At 40.3% G+C, this 18,728-nt stretch overlaps 1 protein-coding gene across 1 annotated transcript in view; it reads left to right on the top strand.

Moving 5' to 3' along the window:
• Positions 1 to 17,660, top strand: part of ltk (leukocyte receptor tyrosine kinase) — a 58,080-nt gene extending 40,420 nt beyond the window's left edge. Inside the window, exons 18-29 of the mRNA XM_088315817.1 lie at positions 927 to 1,088; positions 1,179 to 1,289; positions 4,600 to 4,786; positions 5,264 to 5,354; positions 5,529 to 5,593; positions 9,017 to 9,146; positions 9,222 to 9,319; positions 9,847 to 9,939; positions 10,898 to 10,999; positions 13,437 to 13,571; positions 13,700 to 13,790; positions 14,825 to 17,660. Of these exons, the coding sequence (XP_088171943.1) occupies positions 927 to 1,088; positions 1,179 to 1,289; positions 4,600 to 4,786; positions 5,264 to 5,354; positions 5,529 to 5,593; positions 9,017 to 9,146; positions 9,222 to 9,319; positions 9,847 to 9,939; positions 10,898 to 10,999; positions 13,437 to 13,571; positions 13,700 to 13,790; positions 14,825 to 15,826 (2,267 nt within the window). The 3' untranslated portion in view covers positions 15,827 to 17,660. The remainder of the gene's footprint in view (positions 1 to 926; positions 1,089 to 1,178; positions 1,290 to 4,599; positions 4,787 to 5,263; positions 5,355 to 5,528; positions 5,594 to 9,016; positions 9,147 to 9,221; positions 9,320 to 9,846; positions 9,940 to 10,897; positions 11,000 to 13,436; positions 13,572 to 13,699; positions 13,791 to 14,824) is intronic.
• The last annotated feature ends 1,068 nt before the right edge of the window (positions 17,661 to 18,728 follow it).

Raw genomic sequence — 18,728 nt, 5'->3', positions numbered from 1 at the left:
ATATTTAAAAAAAATGTTGTGGTTGACTTCCCCTTTGAAGCAGTTGTTTATTTGTCAAAGGCTCAATTAGCCGATCTCTTGTGAGGGGATGAAAAGGCAGTTTTAGGGGTTCAGGTGGTGCCGTAAGCGCCAGCCGCTATTTGGAGATGGCTTCTCAACCTTAACGGAGATTGCACTCACACCCTTTTTTTCAAACAGGCTGTCTTCTCTTTCCCCAATCTATACTTCTTTGTCCTTAAAGGGACATAAATGTGCAGTCCAAAATGGCGGCGACTGTTTACATTCAGGGTGTGCATTGCTTTCACTGCTTGTGCTATTAGATTAAACAAAAAACAGAATAAAATAAAAAAAAAATAGTCACACTCACTTTCTCAGTCTAGTATTGTTCTTAAAAGAGTGCTATAGCCTTTTTTTTTTTTTTTTTTTTACCTCAGACAAGTCCTTGTTCCAAAACCTTCTAAGTTGAGTATCCGATCCAGTAAATACCTGGACATAAAAGCAGAACTATAGAAATCATTTTCATCATTTTATGTCAAACCCACATGTTTTCAAAAGGAAAGGAATTGCCTTCACTGCCCCAATACTGTTGGAGGAGAGTGTAACATTTTCCCATATTTCTTTAAAAATAAATAAATAAATAAATAATCCTTCTAGATCAGGCGTGGGCAAAACAGGCGTCTTTATTTAACGGGGCACTTATTATTTTACAACACACAACAAAAATTGCACTGGACAATTGTAATTATAGCTGCAATAAACTTACTCTTATATTGGAGAAATAAAAAGAAAAAAGAAACATGGGCCTTTTTGTAAAGAAAATGTCATGCAATGTTGAGTGTACCGTAGTTGTCTTTTTCTGCGAATGGAATCCATACTCCTAGTGAGGATTTCTTTTTTTTTTTTTTGGTTTTGTGCGTTCCCTCAAGCCATGGAGAGTCACGGCGAGTGTGAAATCAAAGTGCAGCTCAACTGCAGCCACTGTCAGTCTCAGAATTGCAAGCGGGATAAAGAAACGCACTTCATCCTCTGCCTGTGCCACGACGATGAAGTCTTGGCCAGCGACAACGTCACGTGCGTTGATACAGTAGGTGAGGAAATAACGTCAATTGTTGGCGACTTCTTTATCATTTCAGTCTAATAAACGCACAAGTCATCCTGCCTTCTGCTTCATCTTGCAGCTCCTCCACTCCCGCCTCCTCCGGGCCAGATATCGGCCACGTTGATCCTGGCCGTGGTCACCTCCACCGTCGTCAGCGGCGTGGCGTTGATCTGCGTCGGCGTCATCCTCAGTAAGAGAATCTTGCAGTTTTGCGCCGACGTGGTGCCCGCCACCTTTCATCGGCTGTGAGGCATCTGCAAACACACTCTTGAGCCAATTGTCGTGTCAGCTGATCTCCTCCGCAAGTCTGGAGAGGAAATGGCGGCATTAGAAAACGGGCATTGCGTTACCAGGTGGAAATACAGATGGACTGTTACAGTATGTGATAAAAGTGTCGTGAGAACTGAGTCCAATTAGAGAGCGCCCACTTGTTCAGCAGAAGTTCATGACGTGCATGTTCTAAAAGCGACAGCAACGGTTTGGCATTTGTATTTCGACTTTCCAGTCTTGGGAAGTGGCGCTGATGGGGATTCACAGAAGAGGAGGGAAAAGCATTTATTTTTGTTATTTACAATGCACAAAGTGACAGTTTGTGGATTTCATACACCCAAGGGCGTTGACGCTTCATTACAAGTGGAGATCAGAAGCATTTGCAGAAAAGGAAACTTGTGACTCATTTGAGTCCCACATGCTCTCAGATACTTGACTGATCATTCTTGCTATGATTAAACTTCTAAAATAGGACCATATAGGGAATTGACATCACTTTTGTCCTTTTGATTATATTCTCGAGAGCGAGAGGTCAGAATCAATTGATCCGATGACACTGCTAATGAGGCATTATTATCGTGATTATTATTTTACTTTGTTAATTTATATGCTTGCCGCTCGATTATATTGACCACTTTTGTAGTTCATATCCAGCACCGACCTCGATGTACAGTGTCTACTGTATGAAGTTGCAAAAACAGACAAACACTTTGAGGGGATTCCACTCTTTGTTTGATGTACAGCTGCGATTAATAAACAAGATTTGCTTTGTTTAAAGGGTGTTGGGAAAATGATCCAGCTCTGGTTAATGCTGACGGTCCTGCCACCCGCTTTTAAATCACCAACCGGGAGAGAATTTGTCTCATTCCAATACACACCACATTTTATGTGCCATTTTATAGCTGATTTATTTTTCCTTATTTTGTAATATTCTGCGCCGTTGGGATTCTGAGGAATGAAAACCGCAAATAAATGAGACAAAACCAAAAATGACCAAATCAAACAAAGTGGAATTAATTCCAGTGAACCAGAGGGCTGCCTGGAATAGTCTACAAAAACGTTTTTTTTTTTATTGGGCAAAGCTGTGATGTGACTAAAAGAAACTCCTCCCTTCACTTCAACATAAACTTTGGGGCCAAGATGCTGTTTGTGTGATAATTCTAATTTCTAGTGAAGCAGTGAAGTCAGCGCCAACAAGCATCAAGGCAGATGTATTAATTGTTTTGATCAGGTCATGTTAAATAGAACGTGCATGGTTAATGTCGCACGTGCATTGGCTTTAATTCTTAATGCAACTATTAATATTTTCACTAATGCACCTCTTTCCAGCAAGCAGTTTGTACTAATTGCAGCAACTTCTGAGAATGGCCTTCCATACGAAAGTAAAATTGGTTCATGAAAGCCCTCATCGAATCAAAAATCAGTCAATCCCCAATCGAACAGGTGTGGTCAAACTCTGGCCCGGGGGCCACATCCGGCCCGTTGAACGTTTTAATCCGGCCCGCCGAAATTGAAAAAAAATGTAATGATTCAACCATGTTAATGTTTTATTTTCTATATACTGTGGTTTTTCAAAGACATAGATATTGTTTTAATGCTTTTATTTACTTTCATTTAAAATGACCAAAACACTCCATTCATCTGCTCCTGTCAAATTTTAGAACGCATTTTGGCCCGCCAATTAAAAAGTTTGCCCACCCCTTTAATAGAATCGGGCTTTTGCGTATCGAATCAAATCGATTTTGGAAACTTGAATCGATAGCCAGCCCTATATGGAAAATTGTAAATTGTTCTTATGTAGACAGGGGCTTTCCTACGTAGAAGTATTTGCCATTTCCTGGTCTAGGGTCATCACAATTTTTGATCTTGTTATCAAGTGTACTCTAGTGTGGTGACATTAAAACACACACAGTTGTGGAGTTTATGCAGCTCACTGAACTGAAGATTTGCAACCTTGCACACAATGATGGATTGCTCTCCATGCTCGTTTGACTTCCTGGGCATATTTTCCCCAAATAATCTGCTTGAAAATTGTGGTTCAAATAATAATTGAACCACTTTGGAGGTCTTCGACTTTGGAGCTGCCATTGCACCGGCCACTTTCCATTCACTACGAATTTTTTTGAAAGTCTTTTTTTGATGCTTTGCCCTTTTTAGTGTATGTATGTAGCTGAATGAGCAAACCTAATTATCAGAACCACTTTTTAGTATGTTCTAGTGCAGTTCTACACTCCAAACTAAAAGCCCTAAAATTGAGCATCAGAGCTCAGGCTGTACAATATTCCTCAAGTAATCTGGATACAGGTTCGTGTATAACAATAAACCAACTACAAGTAATGACTTATATTAACACATCTTATATACAATGATAGATAGATTTCCCACTGCTAACAGCATGGTGTGTAATTGTGTGACGTTGAATAAAAGTACACAAAGACATTTATTGTCTACTTGTGTAATTTCTTTCTTTTTTTTTTTTCTTTTTTAATGAAGAGGTAAAAGGAAAGCAAAGCTCCACAGGTTAACGGTGTCTCTTCACCTGAGCTCTCCCTCATGCAGGGAGGTAGTCTGTTCCCTGAAACCCACCCCCTCCCCATCCCAATGTCCTCCACTTCAACCCAACCTCCTCCTCCTCCTCGCCATCCTCCTCTTCCTCCTCCTCCTTCCTTCTCCTACCTCCATCTCCACCCTCCCCTCCTCATTCCCCCCTCCCACCCTCGAGACCCTCGCATCTCCACCGGGCGCTGGCTCGACGGCACCTCTTACCTGCACGCAACGCCCCCCTCCCTGGCAGACTACCAACCTGCATCGGGGCCGCGGCGGGTGAGTCCCAGCTCACTGGTGTAGTCGAGGATTTGTAGCAATGGAGGAACGTCCGCATATGCATCCCTTACATATAATGTGGAAAGTGACAATACAGTGTACCCCCAGCTAGATTGCTATCAATGTGTGTAAAGAAAGTGGCTTTTAATAATAATAATAGTAATAATAATAATAATAATATTTTTAACATGTGGTAAAACTGTATTTTCTTTAAAAAAAAAAAAGGTAATAAAAATCTTTGTATTTTCCCACAATAAGCGGGGGGTTCACTGTATTTGCAATGGACAGTTTTCAAGGGTTGCTTGTGTTACCGCTTCCTTATCCAAATTCCATACAAGGGATTTGATGCTTTTCTTAACATTGAACACATTTTAAATTTTGTTCTTCTGCTCGGTAATTGTTCCCAGTGTGGCATCGCTGGAAAAACGATCTGCAGGCAGTGAGGGGCCGTCTGCAGAGCCCCGAGTACAAGCTGAGTAAGATCCGTTCCTCCACCATCATGACGGACTACAACCCCAACTACTGCTTCGCCGGGAAGGCCTCGGCGCTCAGTGAGCTGAAGGAAGTGCCACGAAAAAACATCACGCTGCTCAGGTATAGCTCATACGTTTCAACCAGTACAAATGTTTAACGGCTTAAGCACCCTTAATTTAATCAGGAAACTAAAAATCTAGCATCAAAGGTATAAATACAACAAAAAGTGAAAAGTGATTGAAATACCACATCCTAGAACAGGCGTGGGCAAACTACGGCCCGGGGGCCACATGCAGTCCATTAAATGTTTTCATCCAGCCCGCCAAACTTGGAAAAAAATGTGAAATGAATAGACCTTGTTAATGTTTTATTTTCTAAATACTCTGGTCTGTCAAACACATATTTTGTTCGCTTTTGTTCATTTTCATTTTTTTTTCATCCATTTGCTCCTGGTCCGGCCCCTCTGTCAAATTTTTAACCCATTGTGGCCCACCAATCAAAAAGTTTGCCCACCCCTGTCCTAGAATGTCTCTTACTATCTCAAAGAAGCCTGCTTGTGATTATTTTTTTTTTTTTTGCGGCGCTTCGTGCTTCCAGAGCTCTGGGCCACGGCGCCTTCGGTGAAGTGTATGAGGGTCAGGTTCTCGGGATGAACGCCGATAATGGCCCCATGCAGGTGGCCATAAAGGTCAGCTACCACTCACAATGTGCACCTAAACGCTTGATGACAGCTCATCAGAGGGAGTGATGTTCATTACGTACACATAATCCACTCAAAGGTCACGCGTGCAGAGGAGACACAATGAAGCGGTGCATTCCGTTTAATGAAGCCCACCTGAAGATGCTTCTTTCTCTTCCGCAGACTCTTCCGGAACTCTGCTCAGAACAGGATGAAATGGATTTCCTTATGGAGGCACTGATTATGAGGTACACGTCCTAATAATACAAAGTGCACTCAGAAAAATGAAACATGGCATCGTTAATTTAGATTTTAATTTTACTTAAATCATGTGTGTTGCTTTTTCATTTATTTGTTAGATTTATTAGAATCAACATAAATCTGTGAATTTCAAAATAAGAATTTCCCAGTGTGTGCGTGTGTGTGTGTGGGGGTGCGAGGGGGTGCGTGTGTGTGTGTGTGTGCGAGTGTGTTGTGAAAATTGTAACACAAGAATATATATAGTACGAATTCAGTGTAAATTTATGACCCCCTGTCTCTATCTGACTCACCAATGTTAATTAACAAATTAGATCGGATTCGTTAATCTGGACACATCACTTGTTGCTAGGTAGAATTTGCAAAGTCAAACTTGGGTCTGATAGACAAAGGCATTTAAAGGAAAGGAACTTTTGCATACACTTTTTAAATTTCATAAAGCAGCGTAATTCGTAATACATCGTCATGTGGCTTGTTTTTCATATCTAAAACCTGTGAGTGTTTTCAGATAATTACTGTATTGTGACTTTACAGCTGCAGTAGATTACGACTTGTCCTGACTTCAAATTCAGGTTATGCGGGAATGTTATGGTGACTACGTGGCTGTTCAAGTATTAAGAAAAAAAAAAAAAAACTAAGGCAGTTTCTGCTATTTTTCTCCATTAAGATCATGATCGCGCCAGCAATCCGTCCCTTCTCCAAGCTTCTGTCACACATTTCTAATCACTTACTTCTGCCTTACATCAGAGCATATGTCCTTACTTGGCCTCATCAACTATTGCACGACTATGCGTCTTGTTTTTACACTTCATACACATCCATCACATTCTAGCTGTAGCCCAACATCAGCATGACGCCTTTAGGGCTGTTTCATGTTCACGGGCACTCCCCCTAATAGCATTTCTCTGCATAGTGCGAACTTTGCTCATGTAAACTTGACTTATTATCTTCTGTGCTATATCTTCTGGATAATGACTTCCATGTCCGCCGCTGCGCTTAGCTTTGCTGTCATCCACCAAACGACATAAAGATAGGGTCTTAATACGCCTCCTATTAGAGCTCTTGCTGCCTCACGAGAGCTTTAATAATATACATGCACGTGTTGTAAAGTCCCTCCAGGCACGCACACTGGGCATTCTCAAAAACACTTTTTAGCAGATAGAGCCCGTTTTCATGAATCATCCAATATTGTTTTGTTTTTTCTGGAGGCCCTTTTTTGATATCCCTCTGTGATATAAAGTGTGTAACAGATTTGATTTATATATGTGCAATATGTCTGATAAATGGTTTAGTGGTACTGTTTTCATAAACGTGAATGTGAATGTTGCATAAAAAAAAGTGCCTGTATTTGTCTGAGGGGAAAGTACATAACGCCGCACAGAAAGGCTGACAGGTTGAATATTAAATATTTATCAGTCAGGACATCTTTGCTGTGAGCGCAGTTGGCAAAAGTGCTCCTGTTCTGTATTTAAGTAACAGTACAGATACTCGTATAAAAAGCAGATTCGGGTCAAAGTGGAAGCACCGATTCAACTCCTTTACTTCCCTAAATTTACTGTATTTTTACGTCCAAAAGAAGCGCTGTATCAAAGGGCGCAGCACCAGTTGAGGGTGCTATTTCTGTATTTAATACTGGCGCATGCATGCTAGCTCGCGCATGCATGCTAGCTCGCGCATGCATGCTAGCTCGCGCATGCATGCTAGCTCGCGCATGCATGCTAGCTGGCGCATGCATGCTAGCTGGCGCATGCATGCTAGCTCGCGCATGCATGCTAGCTCGCGCTTGCATGCTAGCTCAATGTAATGGAGTAAAAGTACCATTTTCCCAACTCATTCGCTACCATTGACGGATATAGACGCCAAATTACATTCATTTTATCTGGACCTTAGTAAATGTAACAGAGTAAATGTAATGTGATACTGCCCACCTTTGAAGGTGTGAAACCTCAATCGAAAGCACATGTACACCGAAAATAAATATTCAGACAGACAAATAAGGTATGAGTAACTTTTTACCACAGCGCAATTTGTCAATGTCTCCTAATTGTGACATCTGTGTCAAAATGATCCCGCGTGAGAAGAAACCTTCCTCTCACCTCACAACCAATCCAAAGGTGCTGCTTCTTCTCTCGGAACGCCGCAATCATCCGTTTTGCAGATAACAGAGATCCAACGGAATGACTAGCTTATAAATGATTCTGTTGCAAGTTTTTTTTTTTCTTTCTCTTGTTCTTCTTTCATCTGCAGCATTTGTGGTTATTCTCAAACTGAGCATGAACTCTTGTGTTGTTTTGTTCATTTAGTTTCTTGTTTTTCATGAAAGGAGGAAAAACAGTCTTATCCCTTTGCAGAATAAAGCTGCTTTTCTCAATGTGGTTTTATAGCAATTTTATGTAAAAAAAAAATGGATTCTTAAAATAATGGTTTAAAATTGTCGTGGTAAATATTGGTGTACTAGCTGGCAGGTGATGAGCCTCAATTATTCAAATTTACCCCACACATCCGTTTTTGTTTCACATAATAAGGTATTATTTGGAGAAGTGAGTTTTAAAAGGTACAAAGCGCTTACTGTCGTAAAAGATAGAACAAACAAAATGCACATCCACATGACTTTATCACTGTGCACTAAACTTGTCAAATCTTTATTGCCGTGACTAACTGTTCTGTTATAGACAGAGAGAACCGTAAATAGGAACGCGCATGTGAATGAGTTACACGTTCTATTCCTATCCCTATAATGCCTGACCCCAGAAAATTCAGATTTTTTTTTTTTTTTAAATCAGAGACCTTTATTTGACCCTTTGACATTTTATTATGTAATATGTTTTTTTTTCAGTTTGTATCGTGAATGATACTACAAGCATTGCATGTCGTTCTGGAGATACAACAAGCACGTCAGCCTCTTCAGTTTTTCCGACTGCTATCTTTTCCAGTAACTTTTTTGGAGCGGGAAGCACGAAAACGGAACTTTTGGCTATTCGAAAAGAACATTATTATTATAAATATTCTATCTTATTTTTTTCAAATTACTTTTCCAGTATTTTGTCTGCCATGTGGTTAGCATGGAAGCAGTTACTGCCCTTATTCGTGATGGACATTGTCAGTGTCCTGCGGTGAGAATAAATTAATGAGTGTAGAAATGTAATGTGGTGCGCGTCAGCATCGGCGTGGGCGCAATTGCTCGCGCGCAGCTTAGAGGGAACATTGCCCGCAACCATGTCATCTTTCCATTATTCTGCACTCAACGGAAAAAAAAGTTTGGACCTCCATTGACACTTTTATTTGCACTAATGGACAGCGTAGCGTCTTCTTTGCAGCACTTAAACTCCACCCAGCACGGACTGAGCATCGATTTGAACCTGTTGACAGTGTTTGAGGAAATAACGAACGTGTGTGACTCTGTGTGCCTGCAGCAAGTTCAACCATGAGAACATCGTGCGCTGCATCGGCGTCAGTCTCAACATCCTGCCACGTTTCATCCTGCTGGAACTCATGACCGGAGGCGACATGAAGAGCTTCCTGAGGCAGAACAGGCCTCAACGCGTACGTCATCTCACCCGCACTTCACTCTAAGTGTGTTGCGCTCTTTTTGACAAGAGCCGTCTGTGTTGATTTCAGGGCCGAGCTCCTTCTCTCAGCATGCACGAGCTGCTGCAGATGGCCAGGGACATTGCACATGGTTGCCGCTACTTGGAGGAGAATCACTTCATACACAGGTACTGATAAAGTGGACAACCACTTTGAAACCATGCAACAGTTTGTAACATTTACATCGTGTTCTGGTCAAATTTGGCAATTTGGCTGCCACAAAAACACTCAAAAGGCTTAATTTTTGTGCCCAGTACAAGTCTAGCACTAAGTGCAGTCTTACGATGCACATGGGTGGAGTTTTCTTTTATTTGGTATTTTCTTAGACAGGCAGAAAAGGGCGTTTGTGCCGTTGTGGGCGTGAACACAGCCAACTTACTCCCTGGCTAAAAAAAGCAGCTCTACTCATTTCCTTTCAATTCAGCACAGGAGAGGAACCCCCTCATTTTTTTACATTGTGGAAGCAGAAATACACACAGACACGTACGATTCGGGTCAAAGGCTGCGCCGGCTTGTGCGGATCTGGCAAAATCCCAAAACTTGGTGAAAGCCGTTCCTGCACAGATTGACTCCATACCACAAAAGTAGACTCATTGCTGTTTGTTTGCAATTTTCTCTCACAACTGACTGTGATTCCACTATTATATTCATATAGAGATATTGCTGCTAGAAATTGCCTTCTGACGTGTCCTGGACCGGAAAGGGTGGCCAAGATCGGAGACTTTGGCATGGCCAGAGACATTTACAGGTTTGTACACTAATCTGCGAATGCAATACGTCATCGTATTGTCAAAGGTGTGATGTTGCTGGAGTAAAAATCATTTTAAAAAAAACCCGTTAAATTTTGGAAAAAAAAAACATTTTTAGACCTCCTTAATTTTTTTTACTTGCTTGTTCACTTTAATGCTTGGGACCATTAAATGTGTATCTTGCGGCAAACAGAAAGAAAAGGAAGCGTCGAATGTCTTAAATCAGTTTTTGGCAATTCAATTCCACAGTTATTGAGGTATGAAAGGATTTAACAACTTTTTGAGAAGTGAGAGCAACTTCATAATATTTTATCGTCGTGAAGATATTGATCATGTTAATGATTTCTGACAGTGATCACAACTAACATGGCGAAAAACAGATGAAGCTCAATATGCAACATGTTGTTTCTATAAATGTCTGCAAATATTTGCTACTAACTTAATTGATTTGTGTTACTATCAAGAAAATACTGGCTATGACTAGATATCAGCACTTCAATTAACTCATTAAATCCATAAGACGTATGAATACATTTTCAAAATTGTAGTCCCTGCCTCCCAAAGACGTATTTTTACGTCTTTTAGCTTTTTTTTTTTTTTTTTCTTCTTCTTCTTTTTTTGGCGCCATAGCTCCATGTTTTTATACACAATATTCTGTAGGCTTTGCAAAATTAGTCATACTCCAGGAAAAAAAACCCGCTGTGATTCAGGTGTTTCCTCTCGTGAAAACGCCTGGGATTAAATCAGTTAAACTCCTACGAGCTATTTTTGTGATCATTATATTTGGCCAAACAAAAAACAGCCATTGAAAATGAAAAACAACCTGAAGTAACAAGCTGGTCTCGTGGATTTTTTTTCCATGACTGGATATGGTGGGCCTGAAAATAGAGCATGCGTGGAAAAAGTTGATGACTTAGCATTAATCTGAATGTATTCATTCTCTTTTTTTGTGTCCAGAGCCAGCTACTACAGGAAAGGTGGTCGTGCCATGCTGCCGGTCAAGTGGATGCCGCCTGAAGCTTTCATGGAGGGAATCTTCACCTGCAAGACTGATACTTGGTGAACACACACCCCATAATATACTGTACCATACACTCACTGAACAGTATTAGACATAACAAACCAATGAGATCTAACGTAAAAGAAAAACTGTGGAATAGATTGTGGTTGAATTTTTGGTTTAAACAGATTTTTACTTTGGAGAGATTTGCATTGCTCTCAAAATCCACTCCATCATAATGAGGTGTTTTTGGTATGATGGTTTGCGTCTTCTCTGACCAAAATTTGAATAGTCTGAGTAAGAATATTTATTACAATGCTCTTTTATATCACCTCATTAATGTTAAGCCATCACTATTTGTCAACGTGTCCCCCTGAGGCAGGTGTCATGTTCATGGATGCAGTTATGTCCAACTCGAGGTTTAGTTTCTAATTTAAAACATACAATCAACTAATTCTATATGTCAAAACCCCCAAAAGGGATGCAAAACGTACTAATGAATACAAACCAGATGTTGCTTCAAAAAGTAAAACCCTCTTCATCATCAAAGCAAATGTCGTAATGACAAAAGCCGCTTTAGGAAGTGGCCGAGGGTTGCTTGAGGGGAAATTAGAAACAAGAACAACAACCATGTGGACTTAGAGGGTGTGAATGCAATTAAACCAGCCAGCTATAAAGCAGAGGCGAAATGACGGCTGTCCAACTCGGGTTCTTGATCCAGCTCTGCAGATGCCTGATAATGATCCGAATCAGGTGTGGTGGAGGAGGGAGACATCGAAAACATGCTGGTTAAGACCCTCGGGCTAAATAAATTTTCAAAAGGATGGTGAAGAATAAAAACACGATGATTCGTCGCTTTGGGTCTAAGAGCTTTGTCGTGACCAAGGAGAAAAGAAAACGCAACACATCCTCGTCATTCTTCACGAGAACAAAAAACACACTGTTCTCACTCTTTTTCCACTGATAGACCTCTTTAAAGATGCATTCTTACGCCCATCGTTGACCAGTTTTTTTTTTTATCTGCATCAAATTTGGATGGTCACGGTGCCCACATTAGTTACATCTGCACAATCCATTTCCCGATACAAAAGCTGTATCACATATTCTGCTTTTACAAAAATAATAATGCTCAATTTTGATTGACACAAAGTTATGATTTCAACAGTAGGTTTATTATTGTGATTGTCCATTGCCAGAGAACAGCCGCAAAAAAAAATAACATATTGTTATAATAACTCACCATCTGACTGTTATTGTTATTGCGACGGCATTTTGGAAAATAGATCTTCTCTTGGATTGGATCTCATTAGACTGTTTTTTATATGTTGTTTTTTTATGCGTGGGTTTAGTGCAAATTTCATTGCTTGAATTAACAGAGGAGCAAATGTGAAGCTCTTTGACAGTGTGACTCAGCCTTCACATGGTTGCCACAACAAATGAGAAGAGTATGAAGCTCGTATTTAACATTCAGGCCATGTTGAGCTGGAGTAACCAACAGCTACGTTACCTACTTCTATTTAGCAAGTCACTTCATAGCAGGGAAACATTATTAAAGGATCGTTCTTTCCAGGTCTTCATACGCTATATAAAAATTATGTTACATGCTTTTTGGTCTATATTTCCCAAGTATTAAGAATTTTCACCCTCACTATGCAGATGGTGGTCAGATTTGTGTCCCACTAGGCAAAAAGGACACTTTCGCTTTATGACCTTTGAGACTGTCTGTGATTAAGGGCTATACAAATAAAATTGACTTGACTTGACTTGACCACTGTCCTCCTGACAAGAGGAAATCAAAGCTTGGATGGCACTAAATTTCTTTGAAGAAAAAAAGAGTTATGGGGTATCGGCCCATTGGCCCTTGAACCGCGACAGCACTTTGAAACAGGAATCCAAGCCTTTGTTACATCTCGGATGGATTACTGTAAAGCACTTTATTTTGGAGTCAGCCAGTCCTCCCTCACACGTCTCCAGTTAGTCAAAAATGCTGCTGCTCGCCTCCTCACTGGATCTTGCAGGAGGGAGCACTGGCTCCCTGTACATTTTAGAGTTTATCTTAAGATTCTATTGTTTGTCTTTGAATCTTAAAATGGTCTTGCCCAATTTACCTCTCTGAGCTCCTCCACCTCTACATACCTGCCCGGCGCTCACAGGAGGTATCAAGGACTGAGCAGAGCCTCAGAGGAGATAAACCTTTTTCCATTAAACTCGGCTTTGAAGTATTATTAAAACCCTTTTTTTTATTCTTTGGCTTCAGTGAAGTTTTGGTGTTTGGCTTTCGACTCTGTATGAGACTCAGCATAGTTTTAGTGTTTGCTGTTTTTATGTCATTAATTTTCTCGAACTGTCTTTCTTTTTATACGTTTGATTTTTAGTTTATTTACAGCACGTATGCTGGTGTGATTGTTTTAAAAGTGCTCAAATAAATTTGAGTTGATTACGTGTAAAAATACTGTAGGAAGTGGACTCATTGCAAATATGTGTCTCCCCCTGCAGGTCCTTTGGAGTACTGCTATGGGAAATCCTCTCTCTGGGCTACATGCCATACCCATGTAAGACCAACCAGGAGGTGCTGGAGTTTGTCACCAGTGGAGGTCGGATGGACCCCCCTGAGGGCTGCCCGGGCCCAGTGTGAGTGCTCATAACACAGCAAACTGGTTGAATAGTGAACTTATAAATCCTTATCACGCTAAATGTGAAATGTGCTATATAAATAAAGTTGTATTGTATAAAAAATTCATAGTTGCGTATGTGTTTAGTTATCGGATCATGACCCAGTGCTGGCAGCATTGTCCTGAACATCGGCCCAACTTTTCCACTATACTTGAGAGAATCAACTACTGCACTCAGGTACACTCGATATCATTTCATTAGGTACACTGGGCCATATTGAGCAGGTCCTCAAGGGCTGTCTAAAGCATTCTAATGATTCTATTAATGCTATTATCACGATTGGTGCATTTGTGGTGGTGTCGGAGACCTCTGGAATACTGAAGGATGTATATAATATTTTGGTATTAGATTACATGCAAGTCGAAAAATTAAGCAACGCTCTGTGTGATTAAGTGCAGTTTTATTGTACGTCACGGCTTGCAACGACCACAATAAGAAATATCCAGTAAGATTACATTAACTATTACATTAATAACTCCATGACAGTGTCAAATAAAACTGAGCATTACTTTTGTCAAACAGAATATTTGACTAATCACGTATTCTGGATTTGATACTGTAATTGGTTATTTTACTATTTTCAGCCCGCTCATTTTCGCTTTGTTTTCAATTTGGATGTAAAATAACTGCTACATTTTGGACTTATGGTTGTGTTTCATCTTGTAATTGTCCAGGGTCATTTTTATTTATGTACTAATTCCATAATTCCCACTGGTCATCTCAATGAATTTGTGAGAAAATATTTCCGTAGCTCAATTCAAACTGAGGAAGTTCCATCACACAGAATGAAAAAAAAAAAAAAATCAAATCACAATTTAAGGAATTTGTTGTGGATAAATGCGTGTCACGCCAAACAAAGTGAAGAAAAAAAATTGGTGCAGATGTTTTGCCCAAATAAATAGAATAAACCAATTTAGCAAGAAACATCCAGTTAGTGCATGGCAACAATCCTGTTCCTCGAGGTCCACTGTCCTGTCTTGTTTTCCATCTCTCGATGCTGCAACACATCTGATTCAAACGATCAGATAATCAGCAAGCTCTGCAGAAGCTGGATAACGATGTTGATCATTTGAATCAGGTGTGTTGCAGCGGGGAGAGATGGAAAAAAGGTATGACAGCGGACCTCGAGGACAGAATCCGGTGTACTGAATTTTCTATAAGTTGTTACAGTTCCTTCATCTTTCCATGTTTTATCTGACTTGGCACATTAGGATCCAGATGTGATCAACACCCCTCTGCCAGTGGAATATCGACCGACTACCGACGACGATAGCGCTGCAGTGATCCGTCCCTCTGACCACACGCCCACCAGCTTCGCTCCTCTCCCCGTCTCCTTGGCCGCCTCCTCCACCTTAAGCCCGCCGCCCTCGGCCCTACTCCCGCAGCCCGCCAAACCTCTTCTCCTCCAGCACGAAGCGTCACCATGCCGCGAGGTGCTCCCGGAACCCTCCTGGGCTGAGGCGGCCCCGACGGCTGTGTCCATGGGGGGGCTCTGGCTGCACCCCGAGCCTCCCTTGCGCCAAACTTGCTCCACAAGCAGCTCTTCTTCAGGAAGCCAACGGCTGAAGAACAAAACCAAGAATTTGTGGAACCCGACGTACGGGTCTTGGGTCTTGGAAAGCTTCAAGGGTAAGAAGACCTTAGCTCACACGCAGTCCGTGCCCCTCTCAAGTCCTCCTTCCTGCAATGCAGCTGCTCAATCCTCCTCCGACTGCAATCCGGCAGGCTACTCCAACTGCTCCCACATCAAACCTCCGGCCTTGATCACCACTGCGTCACCTTCCTGCCCGCCTCAAGCTGCACTGAGTGTCCCCAACAATAAGAGCCAAAGCAGCGGCGTCCCCACAAAGGGGGGCATTGACCTGGCTAAGCTGCAGAGTTTCCCCTGCGGAAAGGTCAATTACGCCTATGACGAGCAAAGCTATGAGGCAGAGAGCTTGCCCTTGGTGGTCCAGACCAAAGCTCCGGAAGTCATCAAAAACACCAACTCTGCCCCCAGCATGTCCACGGGGACGGGCCTGGGGCTGACACTGGGCCTCTACGCGTCCTCCGGCTCCTCCTCTTCCTCTTCCTGCATGCCCAAGCTGCTGCTCAAGCGCCATGCCAGCTACGGGCACGAGGACGTGAGGAGACACACCAAAGCTGAGAAGCCCTCGCGAGACCGAGACTCCGGTTTCTCTCTCTCTGAGGACCTGAGCGTCACACCAATCTGAGAGTCAACGTAGCAGGCTTTCCTGAAGAAAAAAAAAAAAAAAAAAAAGACCACCGTATATCTTTAGAAAACTTTTTGTTTGTAATAATGTGACCTATTCCTTCTATATTGCCAGAGATTTACTCTATTTGCCGATTCGCAGATTTTCTTTTTTTGGGTTGGGGGCTATATGCCGTTATTTGTCAAAAAACCCACAGATTCACTGCACAAAAATTGAGAAAAGGTGGACCATCCGGTCGTGCAGTTAATATAATAACACTGGTCAATACATTTTTAGATGATGAGATACACGTAAGCTTTCATAGGGGAGTTTTTTTGCACAGATTCTGATTCTGCCCTTGTTTTTTCTCTAGCACATCAGGTTTTAATAATAATAATTATAATTATTATTATAATAATATTATTAATATTAATATTATTAATTATAATATTAATGTTATTTAGTCATATATTTATTCATATTTATGAGTTATGGGTGAGGTTGGGGATCAGGTGAAATTTTCTGAATTGTCATAGCTACAAATGACAACCCACGAAAAAATACATATTACACCATCTTTTATTAAACTACTTTAAATAAACGAAAAAAAAAGACGTGCTGGAAAAAGGTAAGGTAATTTAAATGAGTGTCAAAAATACATTTAGGGAAATACAAAGGCCATTTCGGATTAAAATTTGCTGTTGATCAGTGTATTAAACAAAAATTAAATTACATTAAAGAAATTATGGTGGTCTTTTTTTTCTTTTACCCCCAACATTGGATAAACCTGCTATCACAACAGAGACTTTTTCCATCCACTGTGGCAGCCAAGCAGTGAATAATTTGAGCTCTTGTAATGGTTCTGATGATTACAATGCTGGAAGGAGACTTTTCACACTCCTCCGCACTGTGACTCTTTCATTTCTTCCTTTTTTTTTTTTTTTGTTTTTTTTTTGGAATACTGTAACCTGTCCCGTTTAGCTGCTTTGTTATGCAGCGTGGTGGATCTATATGCCTTTTTTTATGCCAGAACGATTTTGCTGCACAACAGGGGACTTTGATATACTCCCCCTGTTGTTTGTATGAAGAAGGATGTTTCCTGGACATGCATTTGGACGTTTGAGAGGGGAAAGACAAAGCGAAAAAAAGAACGGAGCAAGCGCAACCGAGAACATTAATAATATATGACGGGAGCAAGTTGACCTCATCCTGTGCTTTTTATTGAAATCACATTGTCTCCAGAATGCTGAAATATTTCACTTTTTTTTTTTATGTCTCCTGAAAGCTTTGACACTTGCCACTGTGTCCAGCATTAGAATATCCTTGCCTTTCGCTTTGTTGGAATTTTGAATCCACAAAAACTGACTAATTCAGTTTCATGGAAGACTTTTTGGGTTTTGTTCTAAAGGAATAATGTGAAAACCACCCTACTTCATAATTTCTGCAATAACTTGTACTTTTCTATACAGAGATGGTTTTGAAGGAAGAAAGTGTGAACATTCAGCCACTTTTATTGGCAATGTTGTCATGGTCACGAATTGACCATGATGACGTATGAGTTAGTACACTATGTAGCCCTTTTCTTGCTGGCTTTTAGAGTTTAAATCAAGTGGATGGCAGTTATTCGGTTAATTGAAAACTGTTTTCGATCATCGAAAAATCCTTTAGCGATGTTAACTGGAAATGTTCGAAATTGTTGGAATTTCATGCTCTCAACAGTAAATATTCTCATGAATGATTGTATAATCAAAATTAGACATTTCCATTTTTTTAAAACAATGAGCGATCTATTTTTTTCTATTTTCTGAATCATAAGCAGTTTTTTGCTCATTTTCTGCGCTGTCAATTTAAAATATTATATAAGTTTTTTTTCATCTGATTCATCAATTAATCAAATAAATAATTGACAGATTAATCAATTGCAGCCATACTTGTCAGACAAGGTGCCACAGTATTTACTACATAAATTCAATTGTTTGCCTAAAATTGGTAGCGAAAAATATTTGTTCATTTAGTATTGATTTATCGTATTAAATAATCAGTTTTAAATCTTTTATTCATTCAATAATTAGTTGATTAAGTATAATTAAATTCATTATGCTTAATAAAATCACAGAATGAGAATGAATTATTTTACCAGTATTAATATCACCTAGCTTACATTTTTTTTAAGTTTTGTTTTGTTTTTTGGGGGGACTAAAACTATGTTTTTGGCGTCTTTTAGAAGGGATGCTAGTCTTCCCAACTTGCTGGACAAAGCCAGATGAGGTACATGCCGTTTTTTTGTTGTTGTTTTTTTTTTTTTTAGATCTGCCTCTAAAGCAAGAAATATAAATACTGAAAATATGCTGATGTTCCACTTGTAGGAAAAATATGCTTTTGTGCTTATTTCTGTTCATACGATGTAGCATGTAGTTAAGAAGTTGTTTTAGCTTTAGCATATTGACTTAAAACAGATGACGGCTGTGAAATCTTAGCTATTTTTATACGCCCATCTAAACACTGGACTAACATTTGTATTTTTTTTTTTAGATCGTCATGAATGTATACTGTAGATATTGCATTTTTATTTGTAGTCAATCACTGCCATTGGATATGACGACACGAGTTGTTGTAGTAACCAAGTTTACTCACCAGGGGGAGGTATTCAGCTGTGACGTACCCAACGAGCTGCTCCATTCGTGTGTGCTGTATCACACCAAAAGTGTTGAATATGATTATTCTTGTGCATTGTTCCTCAGTAATCAATAATAACCTGCACCTATAAATGATTGTATTTTTACAAAATGGGTTGTATAAGGGTTGTAGGGATGCTTTGAGCCCGCTAATGTTTAGTTACTCAACTTTAAGTGGGGTACACACGTAACTATTTTTAAAATCTGAAAGGCACGGCAAGGAAGAAAAATCAGCATGTTTATGCTCA

The sequence above is a fragment of the Idiotropiscis lumnitzeri genome, chromosome 1 (assembly GCF_059441095.1).
Source record: "Idiotropiscis lumnitzeri isolate Australia: NSW breed Sydney's pygmy pipehorse chromosome 1, RoL_Ilum_1.0, whole genome shotgun sequence".
Lineage (NCBI taxonomy): Eukaryota > Metazoa > Chordata > Actinopteri > Syngnathiformes > Syngnathidae > Idiotropiscis > Idiotropiscis lumnitzeri.
This window is presented reverse-complemented; position numbering and strand designations above follow the sequence as displayed.